Below are 15,023 nucleotides of genomic sequence, written 5' to 3'. Positions count from 1 at the left end.
CGGAGCCTGACCAGCCACGGGTCCCAGACCGCTTCCCCGCACTCCCGTGGGGCCCCACAACCTCGCGGTGACGGAAAGAGCAAACCAAGGCCCCGGAGGAGGGCCAACAACGAGGCCCCGGGGACTGGATACCTAGAGCCACCCCCTTCCTCCAGGGAGGCCGCTTCTGGTGCCCTGCCCCGTCCGCAGAGGCAGCGTCCGGTCAGGAAGAGTCGTTTCCAGGATTAGGGCACAGGAAAACATTCAAGTGCAAAGAGATGACCAAGTCACTTTAGGGGGAAAAGTTTTCAAAAATCTCCGCCAGGTGTTTGAGGGGAGCGTAAGGGAGCGTCCGTCACACGGAGCTTCTAAGAGACCAAGGCGTCAGTAGGGCGTGCTCGACGCAGGAGCGCGCGCTTGCGCACTGAGTAGCCTCAGCACGCGCCATCCCGCTCGGCTCCACCCCGCCCCGCATCCAATCACCACCCACCTGCTTCCATCCAATCCGAGAGGCCCGGGAGGTGGAGAGCGGGGGAGGAGAGCAGTGACAAGGGAGTCGGGGTGAGGGGTGAAAGTTCACGTTCCCGGCTGGCGGCCATTTGTCTGCCTTCCGTACGATTGCCGGCTAGAGGGAGGCGGAGGCAGGGGCGGCAGCGGCTAGCTTCACGTGGGCGCAGGAGAATCGGCGGCGGCGGGCGGCCCGTGGCGCTCTTTGGTGGTCACGATGGTAAGGAGGCGGCGGTGGCGGCGGCGGCCGCCGTGGTAGCGGCGTGAAGAGCGTCCGCACGGGTTCTCGCTTCCCGCCTTGTCCATTCATTTGCTCTGGGGGGCGGGAGCGGCCTCGCTCGGCCCTTTCTTCCCTGTCCCCCCACCTCACTCCCCAGTCTCGCGAGAGGAGCGGCTCGCGAGCCTGTCATCATGCCCCGTTTTCCCCGCCCACACTCCCCCCCGGACTCCAGTTGGTCTCGCCCAAGTGCTCGGCTTGGGAGCCTCCTGGAAGCGGCCATTTGAAAGGATTGGGGGGGGCGGAGCCAGAAGGGAACTTTCCGTGGACTCCAAGAACCTAACCCAGGTATAGCGATCTCGGAGGCTGCGGAGCTGTGGCTGGAGGGGGGCCTCCGCGGCCGTCTGGGCCGACCCCTCACTTTACAGGCCAGGAAACTGAGGCCCAGGGAAACCCTGGGCGGATTCTAGAGCTTAAACGAGCCTCACTGGCCGGAGGGGCCGACTCCTTTACAGACCGGGAAACTGAGGCTCAAGAGAGACAGCCCTAGGCATAGAATTGGAGCTAAAAGGGGCCTTAGACGCTGTGTGATTCAGCTCATGGGTTTCAGCGCTCTGTGATATTGTTTTACTGCCATTATTTGTAATAATAATAATCTAAGATCAGGTAATCCTCATATCACCTAAGGCAACTCCTGGCTATCCAGTCTTTGAGCTTCAGTTTCCTCAAATGCAAAAAAACCCCACCATTTTCCTCTTACTTTGGCCATTTTCTTAATTATAGCCCTTAAAAGAAAAAATATACATATCTATGCGAGTTTTCCTTCACTATTGGCCTTCTACAATGCCTTGTGGTGTGGAGGTGACTGACTTAGGTTGTCACAATGTAGGGAACATAGCTTTGGCCTTAGAGAATCAGGGTTCAGGTCCCTGCTGTGCCCCTCTATCAGCTGTGGAAACTATGGCAGGTCAGTCAATAAACACTTATGAAGTGCTTGCCTTGGGCCAGGCACTGGGGATACAAAAAAGGCAGACAGTCCTTGCCCTCAAGCAGCATACAGTCTCTGAGCTTTGGTTTCTTCTTCTGTAAAAATGATATGGTCTTTATTCTTTCTAAAGCCTCTGTTATTTTGGGGGCTTGGTAGAGAAGGAGGAATCTGGAACTGTTGATTAAACTAATGTTAATTTATCTGTCTCACCGCATTCTATTTCAGCAAATCAGAAATTAAAGGGATTTAATGTAGCAGGACTTGGTATAGTTTGGGTACTGGGATACTGGATGTAATTTAGGGTGAGTTAGGAAGGAATGGGGAATGGACTTCTGGGCTTATCTGTCAAAAAAGATTGTTGGCCTAAATGAACCCTAATGTTCTTCCATTACTTGAGATCCTGTGAAAGCCAGCTTAATGACTTTTTGTCTCTCCTGACTGATGTATTACTTTCATTATCTCATTCAAACTGTTGTTCTTTGTGCAGAGTTTACCCCTCAACCCCAAACCGTTCCTGAATGGACTGACAGGGAAGCCGGTGATGGTGAAGCTTAAGTGGGGAATGGAGTACAAAGGTTACCTGGTCTCTGTGGATGGCTACATGAACATGCAAGTAAGCTCAACCCCAGCCGGTGTGGCTGGCTTCACTTGCTGTCTGAGAGCTGGGGCTTCCTCCACGATTGCTGGGAAATGTAGTCATCATTTTAATGAACGAAGCCTTAGTTCCTCTCATTGTAAGCTTCAGGCTATAATGTCTAAATTTACTTGAGGTAAAGAGGGCAACTAGGTGGCACAGTAGAATGGAGCCTGGAGTCAGGAAGATCCAAGTTCAGATTGGGCCTCAGACACTTAACTAGTTGTGTGACCCTGGGCAAGTCCTTTAACCCTGTTTGCCTTAGTTGTAAAATGAGCTGGAGAAGAAAGTAGCAAACTGTCTTTGCTCCGAAAACCCCCAATGGGATCATGAAGAGTTGGACACAACTGAAAGGGCTGAACCACCACCACAGCAGAGAGGAGCCAGCTTGGCCGTAACATTTGCTGGGCATGTTGGCAGTAAGCTGTAATCCACTTATTCACCCCGTGTGCCCTCTCGCTGTCCTTTGGATTACTTAATACTTCAGGTTTTCTGTGATCTAAATGTCCCTTGATTCACGGTTGTTCACAAGCAACTAGTAAAGGGTGAAAAAGCTTCTGAAGAGGAAAATGAAAGATTGTTAGGAAAACAAATTCAAAATTGGAATGTATTGTGAATTTAACCAAGTGCTTTCAGTTTAAATAAATGTGTTGATGAAATATTGAAGAAAGTAACTAGAGATGGACTTGTAGCTATTTCTTCAGAGTATTGTCTTAGTAAAGCACAATTGAAATTAGCTCTTGAAAAAAGAGAATGTTTTTCTTAAATGAGTTAGAGGCATGTGATAAATTTTCTTTGAGGAAAAATTTATTTTCTGCATTAAAAAAAATGTTTTTTGAGAAAAACTCTATCCATAGGCTTCATCAGACTGCCAAAAGAGCCCACCCCCCCCCCAAAAAAAAGGTTAACCCCTACCTTAGGTAGTTCTCCCCTGGTCTCCACCCTTCAGAAGCTGAGCCTCTCTGATTAGGTGCAGCCGTGCTCCAGCTGCTGTCCCATAGGCCACTTCCACCTCAGTAGGGCCTGCATGGTAACTTGGAGCCATTTCATTGGGTGTCAGAGCAGGCCTTTACTAGTGGGTTTGGCAATAGAAAACAAAAGGTGGGCTCTTTCCCTCACCTCTATCACAAACCAGTACCGATTATATAAAAGATAGCTCTGGGAAGCAGGGAGGGTGGTCACTGCCAACAGCCTAGATTTCCCACCTCCATCACTTCTGCCTCGAGGAACATTGTGACTACAGCCATGTACCCCAGTACCCCAGGATGCCAATGGCAAGCTTTTCTCCAGCGAAGGAATCTTTGCTCTAGCTAGATAATGCCAGGAAAAAAGAATGTTGTCATTGCATCCAGCGGGCAGGACAGTTTTTAGGCTGGTTTTGCCTCCATTTATAAAATACTGATAACTTAGAAAACTGACTATATGATATTCTGAGATGAAAATAACTACCTCCAAAGTAAGTTACAAAAAGCAGACTTGTAAATATCCAATACATACCAAATATTGCTTCCATTGCTCAAACAACCACATTGGCCACTCCTTGCTCCTGATGACAGCCAGGTTGTCTTCTGTGGATGGCACTACCCAGTGCCTGATGGGAGCAATCCACCGATCCTTGCTCTTCCTGCTTTTTGACTTTGTTCACTTCTATTTCAAACAATCTTTTTTCACGTTGAATTCAGTAAGCATTTATTGAGTGTTTACTGTAGTACATTGTACTAGGGCAGGAGTGGGGAGCCTGTAGCCTGGCCTAGAGGCCACAGGTTTCCCACCCCTGTGCAGGGTCTGTGAATACTAGGATCAAAAAAACCAGTCCTTTAGCCTCAAGGGATTTGCATTCTACTGATCCTTATTGTCTTTAACAACTTTCTCTTTTCCCTTCTCTCTTTGAGCTTTTTTGCATTTGACAGAACATTCTGTTCTTTTTCCATTTACTCCTTGTTCCATTCCTGAGCCAAAGAATAATAATAGGAATCATGGCCAGTGAGCAAGAGAGTAATGGGAATGATACATTTGAATTCAAGAAACAGAAAGCTAAGCATTTTTTGAAATTAAATTAGATCTCTTAAGAGCCAGGGTCATCAATTTCCAAGGCACTTGAAATGCCCTGTCCTCAAGTCCTTCTTAGTATCTCCAAAACAATCTCCATCTAACTGCTTTGTCTCTGTGGAATTATAAACCATTAACTTTACAACAAATGATTTACTAATAAACTTTTGAATCACAACCGCTTATAAGTTGATAGTTTTCTATGCTTGAATTTTCAAGTCTGCCAGAAAGGGAAATTATGTAAAATCCCTCTATGGAAATTTTTAAAAGTATAAAAAACAAACATTTTGAAGCAAACTTTTATTGTGTAACAGTTTTACATATCAGTCAGTTGCTTGGCTGAACAGATGTAATAATATAACTTAGAATAATTTTTAATGTTAAACTGTTTGTTGTTAATCATTCGTGGATAGAGTTGTATTTCTATAGAATGGCCTCAGTTAACTCTCCAGATTTAGTTGGTTTATACAATTTTCCCCTCATTCAGTTTTGCTGATTTATTTTCTTTTTGTTTAAAAGCTTGCAAATACAGAAGAATACATAGATGGGGCATTGTCTGGACACCTTGGTGAAGTTTTAATAAGGTAATTCTCTCAGAGCAGCAGTGTGTATAGATTACCACAAACATAGAAATGTCTATTGATACAAACTGATTGATGCTTCAGTTTCCAAATCCCTCCTCCCCCTTTTTTTTCCTTGGCTTTTAACATCACTAATTATTTAACAGTGTTCTACAAATAGGAATCCTTAAAATTGTTAGATTAATGGTCAAAGAAAGGATTTAAATATTTTAAAATGTTCATTTTCAAGATGTTCCTTTTGTTGAAATTAAACAGTCTGGGCCTTAGCTGGATACCTATTTTTCAACATTCATAAATTACAGGAGCTTTGGCTAGTTGTACCAGATAATTTGTTTTCAATAGAATCTGGCTTATATTTTCTCCAAATTCCATTCCCCTACTTTTCTTGTGAATATTTAGCAAGTATGTCTGCCTTCTTAACAACATAGTAGGGTTGCTTTATTATACAATGAAAATGAGTGCTACATTCTCAATAGCCTGAAAACAGTTTAGAAATAGTAAAAAGGTGTTCCATACTTAACATTCTTATGCCTAAAAATACAGTACAAAACTAATTTACAGCCACCACAGTAAATGCTGGGACTTTTACCTACTTGGAACAACAAAATTAATTCTAGTTCTATTTACAGGTGCAATAATGTCCTTTACATCAGAGGTGTCGAAGAAGAGGAAGAAGATGGGGAAATGAGAGAATAACATCTTTTCTGGGGTGGGGTGGGGTAGGGATTTCTTTTGTATATTTCTAGAAATAAAGATTTGTTTGTTTTTCAGTTTGTATTGGTCTTTAGGTCCATAACTTGTTCTCCATGAACTTTTGTGAGTTGAAGGTATTTTCATTTGTTCAAATTCAGAAAAAAAATTCAAAACTTAGGAAATAGGTAGTTTGTACAGCTAATAGCAAAAGACAAACTGCCTTCTCTTCAAGATGTATCTATATATTTTCCATGTTCCGAGGATTAAAAAGATTGACATCCCCCTTTGGGGGAATTTTCCTGAAGGTAAAATAGTATTTGTGATTTCAGAAAGGGAGGTTGTAATTCTGCAGCTGTTTCTCTGCTAATTTGGACTTTGGAAGTGTTTCTTTTGATTTCATATTTAAAAGTATCCATTTCTCAACATTTTTGCTTATAAAATTGCTTAATTGTATAATCAACATAATCTGAAATACATGGGTATATTTTAATAGCTCGTGGTCAGAATGAGTGTAGGGTCAGGATATATTCAGAAAGCAGAATGCTTCTGTTTAGACTTCTGTTCTTAAAGGCCTTTGGTTTACTTAGCTGAGGGAATTAAATGCATCCTGGGGCTTGTTCCTTCAAAACCAAGCACTTTTGCCCACTTTATATTTGTGGTTATAATCAGGATAGAAGACCTCAATGAAGCAAACCACTAGCCTTTTAGAAATACTTTTTCTGGTGTTTTTTTTTTTTTAATCCCCATCTTCTGATGAAAATGTTATAAAAATAAGTAAAAGGTTCTGGAAAGATTGGGTTTACTGGATTTTGGAGATATAAATCTGAATGACATTCATTCTTTAAAACAAAAATTGTTACTCTAAAAAAAAAAAAACTTAAAACCTAACAAAAAATAAATAATTTTCAGGCTTTTCCCTGAAAATTAAGGCATGTGTCTGACTGATTTTGTTCAACTAAAAAAATACTGATCCTCCAGTAATTTTGACTTTGTGTCATCCACAAAATGTATTTCTTTTTTGACATCCGTTATAGGTTGTGAACGATATACAAGTTTCCTTCCCGTCTGTAGCAAAGGAAAAAAAAGTTAATGTTTCTGTCCATAATTCTCTTCTGTACAATAATATAAAATTACTTTAGTAACACCTGCCATTCCAGAAACACTTAAAATATAAATTACCAAAATTATAAAGTATATTTAGCTATTTCACCATAACTATATAAGGTTACAAGCATTTTTTTTTAAAAACATTAGTTTTTTTCATTTTGAGTTTCAAATTCCCTCCCAAAAATATGAAATACTTCTACAGTTTGCAGGCTATCCTTGTGCAGGCGCCATGCTCATCTTCTCTGTATCATTTCAGTTTTGGCACCTCTACTGCCAAAGTGAGCACAGTTATATAAGTATTGTGTCTGTTTTGCAGATAACTCTAAACTTCAGTTGCCCTCAATATTTGCTGAAGGTTGCAAAGCTAGTAAATAGTAAAGCTAGGACACAAATCCTCAAAACATTTTTAAGATATTTTTCTCCTGATTGGTTAAAAAAAAAAAGTAACGAGTATTGACAAAACACTAACCTTTCTCTTTGGTTCTGACACTGCTCTTTCTAAGGCAATTCTTATTTTTTCTTCCTGGGATTTCTGCTTTTCTCTCAATTTCTCTTCACGCATTCTGTTATAAGGGGGGAAAATTGTTCTTGTAACTGTAAATTGCTATAAGAACACTGGGGCTGCTAAGAATAAATACTGTTTTTGTTACATAGGAAGTTGTTGCTTTTCATCATTTGGAAAAGCATCAGATTTACCTTTGACCCACGTTATAAAAATATTCTCAGATAATGAGAGTGGGAAACTAGAAACTCATGTATTTCTAGTGGCATGACTAAGCAAGTTGTGGCATGTGTCTGATGAAGCCTTGCACCATAAGAAATGACAAAGATAATACTCCTCTTCCCTTCCCCCCCCCCAAAAAAGGAAGACCTGAAAAGTGAAAAAATAACAAATATAAAATACTGGCTATAACTCTGGCTTCCAAAGGCAACAATTTCCCCAAATCAACAAGCATTTTATTAAGTGCCTACTGAAGTGCTGGGAATACAATGGACAGCAACACCCTGCCCCTAGGGAGCTTGCTTTCAGGATTGTGGCCTACCTGATAATAACATTCGCATATATAACATATATATATATATATATATATAGTCAGCTACATAAAGATTTTTCGAAACAGGAAAAATTTCAGGAGTTCAGTCTATCTTCAGTTGCATTGGACTCTTTGTGACCTCTTTGTGGGGTTTTCTTGGCAAAGATACTGGAGTGGTTTGCCATTTCCTTCTCTACATCATCTTACAGATGAAGAAACTGAGGCAAACAGGGATAAGCGCCTTACCCACGGTGACACAGTGTCTGAGGCTAGATTTGAACTTGGGTCCTCCTGACTCCAGGTTTAACACTATTTACGGCCTCCTTCAAAAAGAGCCATGGTTACAGCACATTTTTGTCATCTTGTTAATAGGTGTTTTTGTTGTTTTTTTTTAAAGCCAACTGAGGAAAAAATGTCAGTTTCTAGTTACTTTTACCACATTTGCCTGGCTTTGTCAGGTTTGTTGGGACTGATGCTACTGAGGCTCCTGTGATATCACCTCTCTGATAGGGAGGCTAAGTCATCTGCTGTCTAATAGGGTGTGGGTACAGGCAGAGGTATTAAGCAGCCACTGTGAGGAATAGGACAGCAAAGAACAGAACAGAAAGATAAAGCAGATAAAAGGCAAGACCTGCAGAATGCTAATGTCCAACATTAGATGGATGCATTCAAACAGGAGATGGAAAATTAACTGAGGCTGTCAGTGAACTTAAATGGATAGGAATGGGTGAATTTACAATGACTTAAATTATAGAAAATAGGGAAAATCACCAGACCATATAGGTATGACTTAAATAACATCCTTCATGAATATGAAGCAAAGGTGATAAATAGATTTAAGAGATAGAGCCCTTGAAGAACTATGGACAGAGGTTTAAAAATATTGTACAGGAGGCAGCAACAAAAAAATTCCAAAGAAAAAAGAAGAGCAAGGAAGCAAAATGGCTGTCTGACAAGGCTTTGGCTGAGGAAAGAAGGACAGTGAAAGGAAAAGATATACCCAATGGAATGCAGAATTTGAGAATAGCAAGGAGAGATGAAAAGGTTTTCTTAAATGAGCAATGCAAAAAAATAGAATGAGAAAAACAAGATCTCTTCAAGAAAATTAGAGATATTAAGGGAATGTTTCATAAAAAAAATGGGCATGCTAAAAGACAAAAATGGTAGGGACTTAACAGAAGATATTAAGAAGAGGTGGCAAGAATACACAGAAGAACTATACAAGACAGATCTCAACATCACTGATAAACATGGTAGTTTAGTTACTGATCTAGAGCCAGACATTTTGGAGCATAAAGTTGAGAGAGCCTTAGGAAGCATTGCTAACAGCAATAAGGCTAATGGAGATGACAAAATTCCAGCTGAGCTATTAAAATCCTAAAAGAAGATGCTGTTAAAGTGTTGCACTCAATATGCCAGCAAAATTGGAAAACCCAACAGTGGCCACCGAATTGGAAAAGATCAGTTTAATCCCAATCCTAACGATGGGCAATGCCAGGGAATGTTCAAATTAAGGAACAATTGTGCCAAAAAGGTTATGCTTAAGATTCTGCAAGGTAGGCTTGGGCAAAATGTGAACTGAGAATTACCAGAACGGGCTGGTTTTTTGAAGAGGCAGAGTTACTAGAGACCACAATTGCCAACATTTGCGGGATTATGGAGAAAGCAAGGGAGTTCCAGAAAAACATCTACTTCTGCTTCATTGATACACTGAAGCCTTTGATGGTGTGGATCACGACAAAACATGGCAAATACTCAAAAAGATGGGAGTACCAGATCATCTTACTTGTCTCCCAAGGAACCTGTATGCGGGTTAGACAACAGGTAGAACCAAACATGAAACAACTGATTGGTTTAAGATTGGGAAAGGAAGGAGGGTGGAGCCAAATTGGTGGAGTGAAAGCAGTGACTTGCTTGAGCTCTCCCCCAAAGCCCTCCAAATACCTGTGAAAAATGGCTCTAAACAAATTCTAGGGCAGCAGAACCCACAAAAAGACAGAGTGAAACAAATTTCCGGCCCAAGACAACCTGGATGGTTGATTGGAAAGGTCTATTGCACCAGGCTGGGAGAGGAACATAGTTCAGCGCGAGAGCACAGGCAAAGACCAGGCTTCAGCAAACCTGGAGCAGCCCTCAGAGGACTAAATCACAGACAGCTGTAGCAGTTTCCAGACTCCTCAACCCACAAGCACCAAAGACAACTTAGAAGGTCAGTAGGAGAGGTCTGTGACTGCTGTGAGAAAGAAGCTCAGTCCCAGCCTCAGTGCCAACACATCTACAGGGCAGCGGCTGCTTCTGGAGCTTGACCCACAGACAGAAGGGGAATCGAGTGGCTCATCAGAGGGGGATTACAGGGAACTCTTTGCTGGTGCTGAGGCAGGATTCTCTTGCTTTGCCTATGCTTGGATCTGTGAACAGTTCTGGGTGGCAGTCCTGGGGCGAGGAGGAGTGCTAGCAAGGTGGAGCTTGTAGTGGCAGTGGAGAGTGAATCCTGCTCACAGTTCCAAGGCAGAAAAGAGTGCTTGTGGTCACTCATAGACCAGAGTACAGGCCAGGAAAGGAGTAAACACCTTGCCCTTGATCGTACCACCTTGGAAGAACGGAAAATTTACAGGTGCCTAGAAGTATCTCTGAAAACAGCTGCACAAAAACCCTGAAGCTCGGGACGGTGCATTCTCCACACTGGAAGCAGACTCCTACCTTGACAAAGAGTTTATAACTCAAGTAATTGACTGAGATCATGAGCAAACTGCACAAAACGTCAGACCACAGAATCTTTCTTTGGTGACAAGATCAAAACATACACCCAGAAGAAGACAACAAAGTCAAAGCTCCTACATCTAAAGCCTCCAAGAAAAATATGAATCAGTCCCAGGCCTTGGAAGAGCTCAAAAGGGATTTTGAGAAGCAAGTAAGAGAAGTAGAGGAAAAACTGAGAGTGATGCAAGAAAATAATGAAAAACAAGTCAACAGCTTGCTAAAAAGGAGACCCCCAAAAAATACTGAAGAAAATAACACCTTAAAAAATAGCCTAACCCAAATGGCAAAAGAAGTCCAAAAAGCCAATGAGGAGAAGAATGCCCTAAAAAGCAAAATTGGCCAAATGGAAAAGGAAGTCCAAAAGCTCACTGAAGAAAATATTTCCTTAAAAATTAGAATGGAGCAAATGGAAGCTAGTGAAATTATGGGAAATCAAGACATTGTAAAACAAAACCAAAAGAATGAAAAAATAGAAGACAATGTGAAATATCTCATCGGAAAAACAACTGACCTGGAAAATAGATCCAGGAAGATAATTTAAAAATTAATGGACTATCTGAAAGCCATGATCAAAAAAAGAGCCTGGACATCATCTTTCAAGAAATTATCAAGGAAAATTGCCCTGATATTCTAGAACCAGAGGGTAAAATAGAAAAAGAAAGAATCCACTGATCACCTCCTGAAAGAGATCCCCAAAGGAAAACTAGGAATATTGTAGCCAAATTCCAGAGTTCCCAGGTCAAGGAGAAAATATTGCAAGCAGCCAGAAAGAAACAATTCAAGTATTGTGGAAACACAATCAGGATAACACAAGATTTAGCAGCTTCTACATTAAAGAATCAGAGGGCTTAAAAATATGATATTCCAGAGGTCAAAGGAGAGAGGATTACTGCCAAGAATCACCTACCCAGCAAAACTGAGTATAATCCTTTAGGGGAAAAAACAGATATTCAGTGAAATAGAGGACTTTCAAGCATTCTTGCTGAAAAGACCAGAGCTGAATAGAAAATTTGACTTTCAAATACAAGACTCAAGAGAAGTATTAATAGGTAAACAGGAAAGAGAAATCATAAGGGACTTATTAAGGTTGAACTGTTTACATTCCTGCATGGAAAGATGATATTTGTAACTCATGAGACTTTCGTCAGTATTACAGTAATTGGAGGGGAAAAAATTATGTATATAAATAGATAAGATAGATAGATAGATAGATAGATAGATAGATAGAGAGAGAGAGAGAGAGAGAGAGAGAGGGCACAAGGTGAATTGAAGATGAAGGGCTGATACCTGGAGAATAAAATTAAGGGGCGAGAGGATTATACTGGGAGAAGGAGAAAGGGAGAGGTAGAATGGGGTGAATTATCTCACATAAAACAGATAAGAAAAGGCTTTTACAGTGGAGGGAAATGGGGAAAGGTGAGAGGGAATGAATGAATCTTATTCTCATTGGATTTGGCTTAAGGAGGGAATAACATACACACTCAATTGGGTATGGAAATCTATCTTACCTTACAGAAAAATAGGGGGGGAGGGGATAAGAGAGCAGGGAGACAATACAGGAGAGGGCAGATAGGGGGAGGGGGTAATCAGAAGTAAACACTTTTGAGGAGGGACAGGGTCAAAAGAGAGAGTAGAATAAATGGGGTAGGATAGTATGAAGGGAAATATAGGTTAGTTTTCCACAACATGACTACTATGGAAGTGTTTTACATGACGACACATGTCTAACCTGAATCAAGGTGCTTGCCTACTCAATGAGAGTGGGTAGAGAGGGAGGAAGAAAATTTAGAACCCAAAGTTTTAAAAACAAATGTTAATAATTGTTTTCACATGCAACTGGGAAAGAAGATATCCTGCCCTACAGAAAAATAGAAGGGGAAGGGGATAAGAGAAGAGGGGGGGAGATAGAAAGGAGGGCAGATTGGGGGAAGGGGTATTCAGAATGCATGCCATCTTGGGGTGGGGAGAGGGACGAGATGGGGAGAAAATTTGGAACTCAAAATCTTGCGGAAGTGAATGTTAAAAACTAAAAATAAATAAATTAATAAAATAGAAAATACAAAAAAAAGAAAGCCAACTCAATGACTACATCTGACAGTGTAAACAACATTTCACACCTGTGGTCTCCCCAGCTCTCCAACAACAACAACAACAACAACAAAAATATTGGGAAAGGAATACAACAAGGCTGTATCTTGTCACCATATTTATTTAACTTGTATGCAGAATACATCACGTGAAATGCCAGGCTGGATGATTCAAAAGCCAGAATTAAGATTGCCAGTAGAGATATCAACAATCTCAGATATGTAGATCATACCATTCTGATGGCAGAAAGTGAAGAAGAATTAGGAAGCCTCTTGATGAGGGTTAAAGAGGAGAGTATAAAAGTTTAACATTAAAAAAAAAAACAACTAAAATCTTTGCAACTGGTCCCATCATTTCCTGGCAAATAGAGGGAGAAGAACTGGAAGCAGTATCAGATTTTATATTCTTGGGCTCAAAGATCACTGTAGATGGTAACTGCAACCAAAAAAGACACTTGCTCCTTGAAAGGAAAGCTATGGCAAATCTGGATAGCTTACTAGAAAGCAGAGACATCACCTTGACAACAAAGGTCTGTTTGGCCAAAGCTAGGGTTTTTCCAGTAGCAATGTATGGCTGTAAGAGTTGGACTAAAAGAAAAACTTGAGTGCCGCAGAATCAACACTTCAAAATTATGGTGCTAGAAACTTTTGAGAGTCCCTTGGACAGTAATGAAATCAAATCAGTCAATACTTAAAAAAATTAATTCAGGCTATTCACTGGAAGGTCAAATACTGAAGCTGAAGCTTAAATACTTTGGCCACGTAATGAGAAGACAAGACTCGTTGGAAAAGGCCCTGACGTTGGGCAAGATTGAAGGCAATAGGAGAAGGGGACGACAGAGGATGAGATGGATAAATAGTGTCATGGAAACAATGAACATGAACTTGGACAGACTTTGGGAGACACTGGAGGATAGACAGTCCTGTTGTGCTATGGTCCATGGGTCACAGAGTCAGACATGACTAAACAACTCAACATTCTGGAGGTCAGATGCAACAACAGGGTGAGATTGTTTCTGCTGCCCCTACTCTAAAGTCAATTTTCACACTACGCCGAGCTAGTAAAATGTGGTGGTCAGGGAAGACTGTTAATTATATAGGAAGTAAAGCTTTTGTCACCCACCTATCCAGATCAGAATTTGGAGGGAAAAAAAGTTAGCAAGGACCTGCCTGAGTGCAAAGAACTACACTCAAATACTGATCCTTTCCGATGATGAGAGCTGGAAACGCCAAGACTCTCTTACATCTCCTTAAAAACCCAGTACCATGAAAGGGGTACTTGACATAGTACACATTTTTCACTCCTATCCTGGATTTTTATAGTTCATAGGAACATAGATTTAGACCTGGAAGGGTCATCTAGGTCAAGCTCCTCATTTTACAGATGAGAAAATTGAGGCCCAGAGTGATCGAGTGTCTTTAAATATCAGAGACCACATCTGAACTCAGGTTTTCCTGCCTTCAAGGCCAGCATTCTATCCACTCTTCCAGTTATGATCTCGGAAATTCTGCCCAAAGAATATTTTACTAATAAGTTCTTAGATGTGTTAGTATTTGAGGATCTATTGTTTCCTCACCATATTCCCTTCACTGACACAGCTTGCAACCCCTTAATGACTTGAGAGTTGGTTTTGGGAGCTACCATGGCCCCCAAATTCCTCACTCAGTAGCCAACTTAGTGAAGAGTGTCTCCAAATTTATCTAAGTCAGTCTTTGGGCAGCAGTCATATATTCCCATTGAGGGCCAAATTCCAAAACTTTCCAGCTCAGCCCACCAGTGCCTGGCAAATAGTAAATGCTTATTAAATATTGATTAATTAGAATCTACCAGAGCTTACACTCTCCAAAACAAATAGTCATTTCTAAGTGATGACAAGACAAAGGAGCAAATCTTTGGTGGAAGAGTGAATTCAGAAGCAGTGGATGGATGTATATTCTCCCTCATTTGGAATTCAAACCTGGTAGCTCTAGCCATCTCCGTGTCTAAACCCTACCAAAAAAAACATGCAGAATTTAAGTCAATAATAAGTTTACTTGTTTTGAATGCAAAAGACAAAGACCGTACTTTTGTCTTCTTTCCCTCTGTTTCGCTTTTTCGATGACATCGATGCTTTCTTTAGGAACAGAATCAATCAGGTCACTCAGCTCCACCAGCCGAGATTCTACTTTAACCAACTTTTGAACTGGGCTGAGGTTGGTCATATCCACTTCTCCAATGCAGACCTTGTACACTTGGTTGACTTTTCTACTTAGGGAGTCAATTAGTTTTTCCTACGTTTGAAAAGAAAGGGGTGACAGAAAGCATAAAGATTCATTATCAATGTAACTAATTAACAAATGCATATCAAGTTGCATGAGCATTTGACTGGCAGCTGAAACCTTTCATA

General features: G+C 41.1%; 2 protein-coding genes and 1 non-coding gene across 3 annotated transcripts in view; 1 reads left to right on the top strand and 2 right to left on the bottom strand.

Moving 5' to 3' along the window:
- Positions 1–535: 535 nt before the first annotated feature.
- Positions 536–5,691, top strand: SNRPF (small nuclear ribonucleoprotein polypeptide F). Its single transcript, XM_027855755.1, has 4 exons — positions 536–706; positions 2,179–2,304; positions 4,894–4,958; positions 5,585–5,691. Exons 1-4 carry the CDS (start codon positions 704–706, stop codon positions 5,649–5,651), a joined length of 261 nt encoding a protein of 86 aa, XP_027711556.1. The 5' UTR covers positions 536–703; the 3' UTR covers positions 5,652–5,691.
- A 908-nt stretch (positions 5,692–6,599) lies between these two features.
- Positions 6,600–15,023, bottom strand: part of CCDC38 (coiled-coil domain containing 38) — a 44,389-nt gene continuing 35,965 nt past the window's right edge. Inside the window, exons 12-14 of the mRNA XM_027855803.1 lie at positions 14,702–14,907; positions 7,225–7,318; positions 6,600–6,713 (exon numbers count right to left, since the gene is read on the bottom strand). Of these exons, the coding sequence (XP_027711604.1) occupies positions 6,600–6,713; positions 7,225–7,318; positions 14,702–14,907 (414 nt within the window). The remainder of the gene's footprint in view (positions 6,714–7,224; positions 7,319–14,701; positions 14,908–15,023) is intronic.
- On the bottom strand, positions 6,935–7,037 carry LOC114038566. The gene has a single exon (XR_003568572.1). It is a non-coding gene; the product is annotated as a U6 spliceosomal RNA (small nuclear RNA).

This window comes from Vombatus ursinus, unplaced genomic scaffold (genome assembly GCF_900497805.2).
Source record: "Vombatus ursinus unplaced genomic scaffold, bare-nosed wombat genome assembly UNPS02011334.1, whole genome shotgun sequence".
NCBI classification, from domain to species: Eukaryota; Metazoa; Chordata; class Mammalia; order Diprotodontia; family Vombatidae; genus Vombatus; species Vombatus ursinus.
Note: the sequence above shows the minus strand (reverse complement) of the source record. Positions and strands in the feature narration are given on the sequence as shown.

Excerpts from the sequence above, each read along its gene's own strand:
- SNRPF (XM_027855755.1), top strand. Across the intron at positions 2,305-4,893 it reads ATGGCTACATGAACATGCAA|CTTGCAAATACAGAAGAATA; the intron begins GTAAGCTCAACC and ends TTTGTTTAAAAG. Across the intron at positions 4,959-5,584 it reads CTTGGTGAAGTTTTAATAAG|GTGCAATAATGTCCTTTACA; the intron begins GTAATTCTCTCA and ends TTCTATTTACAG.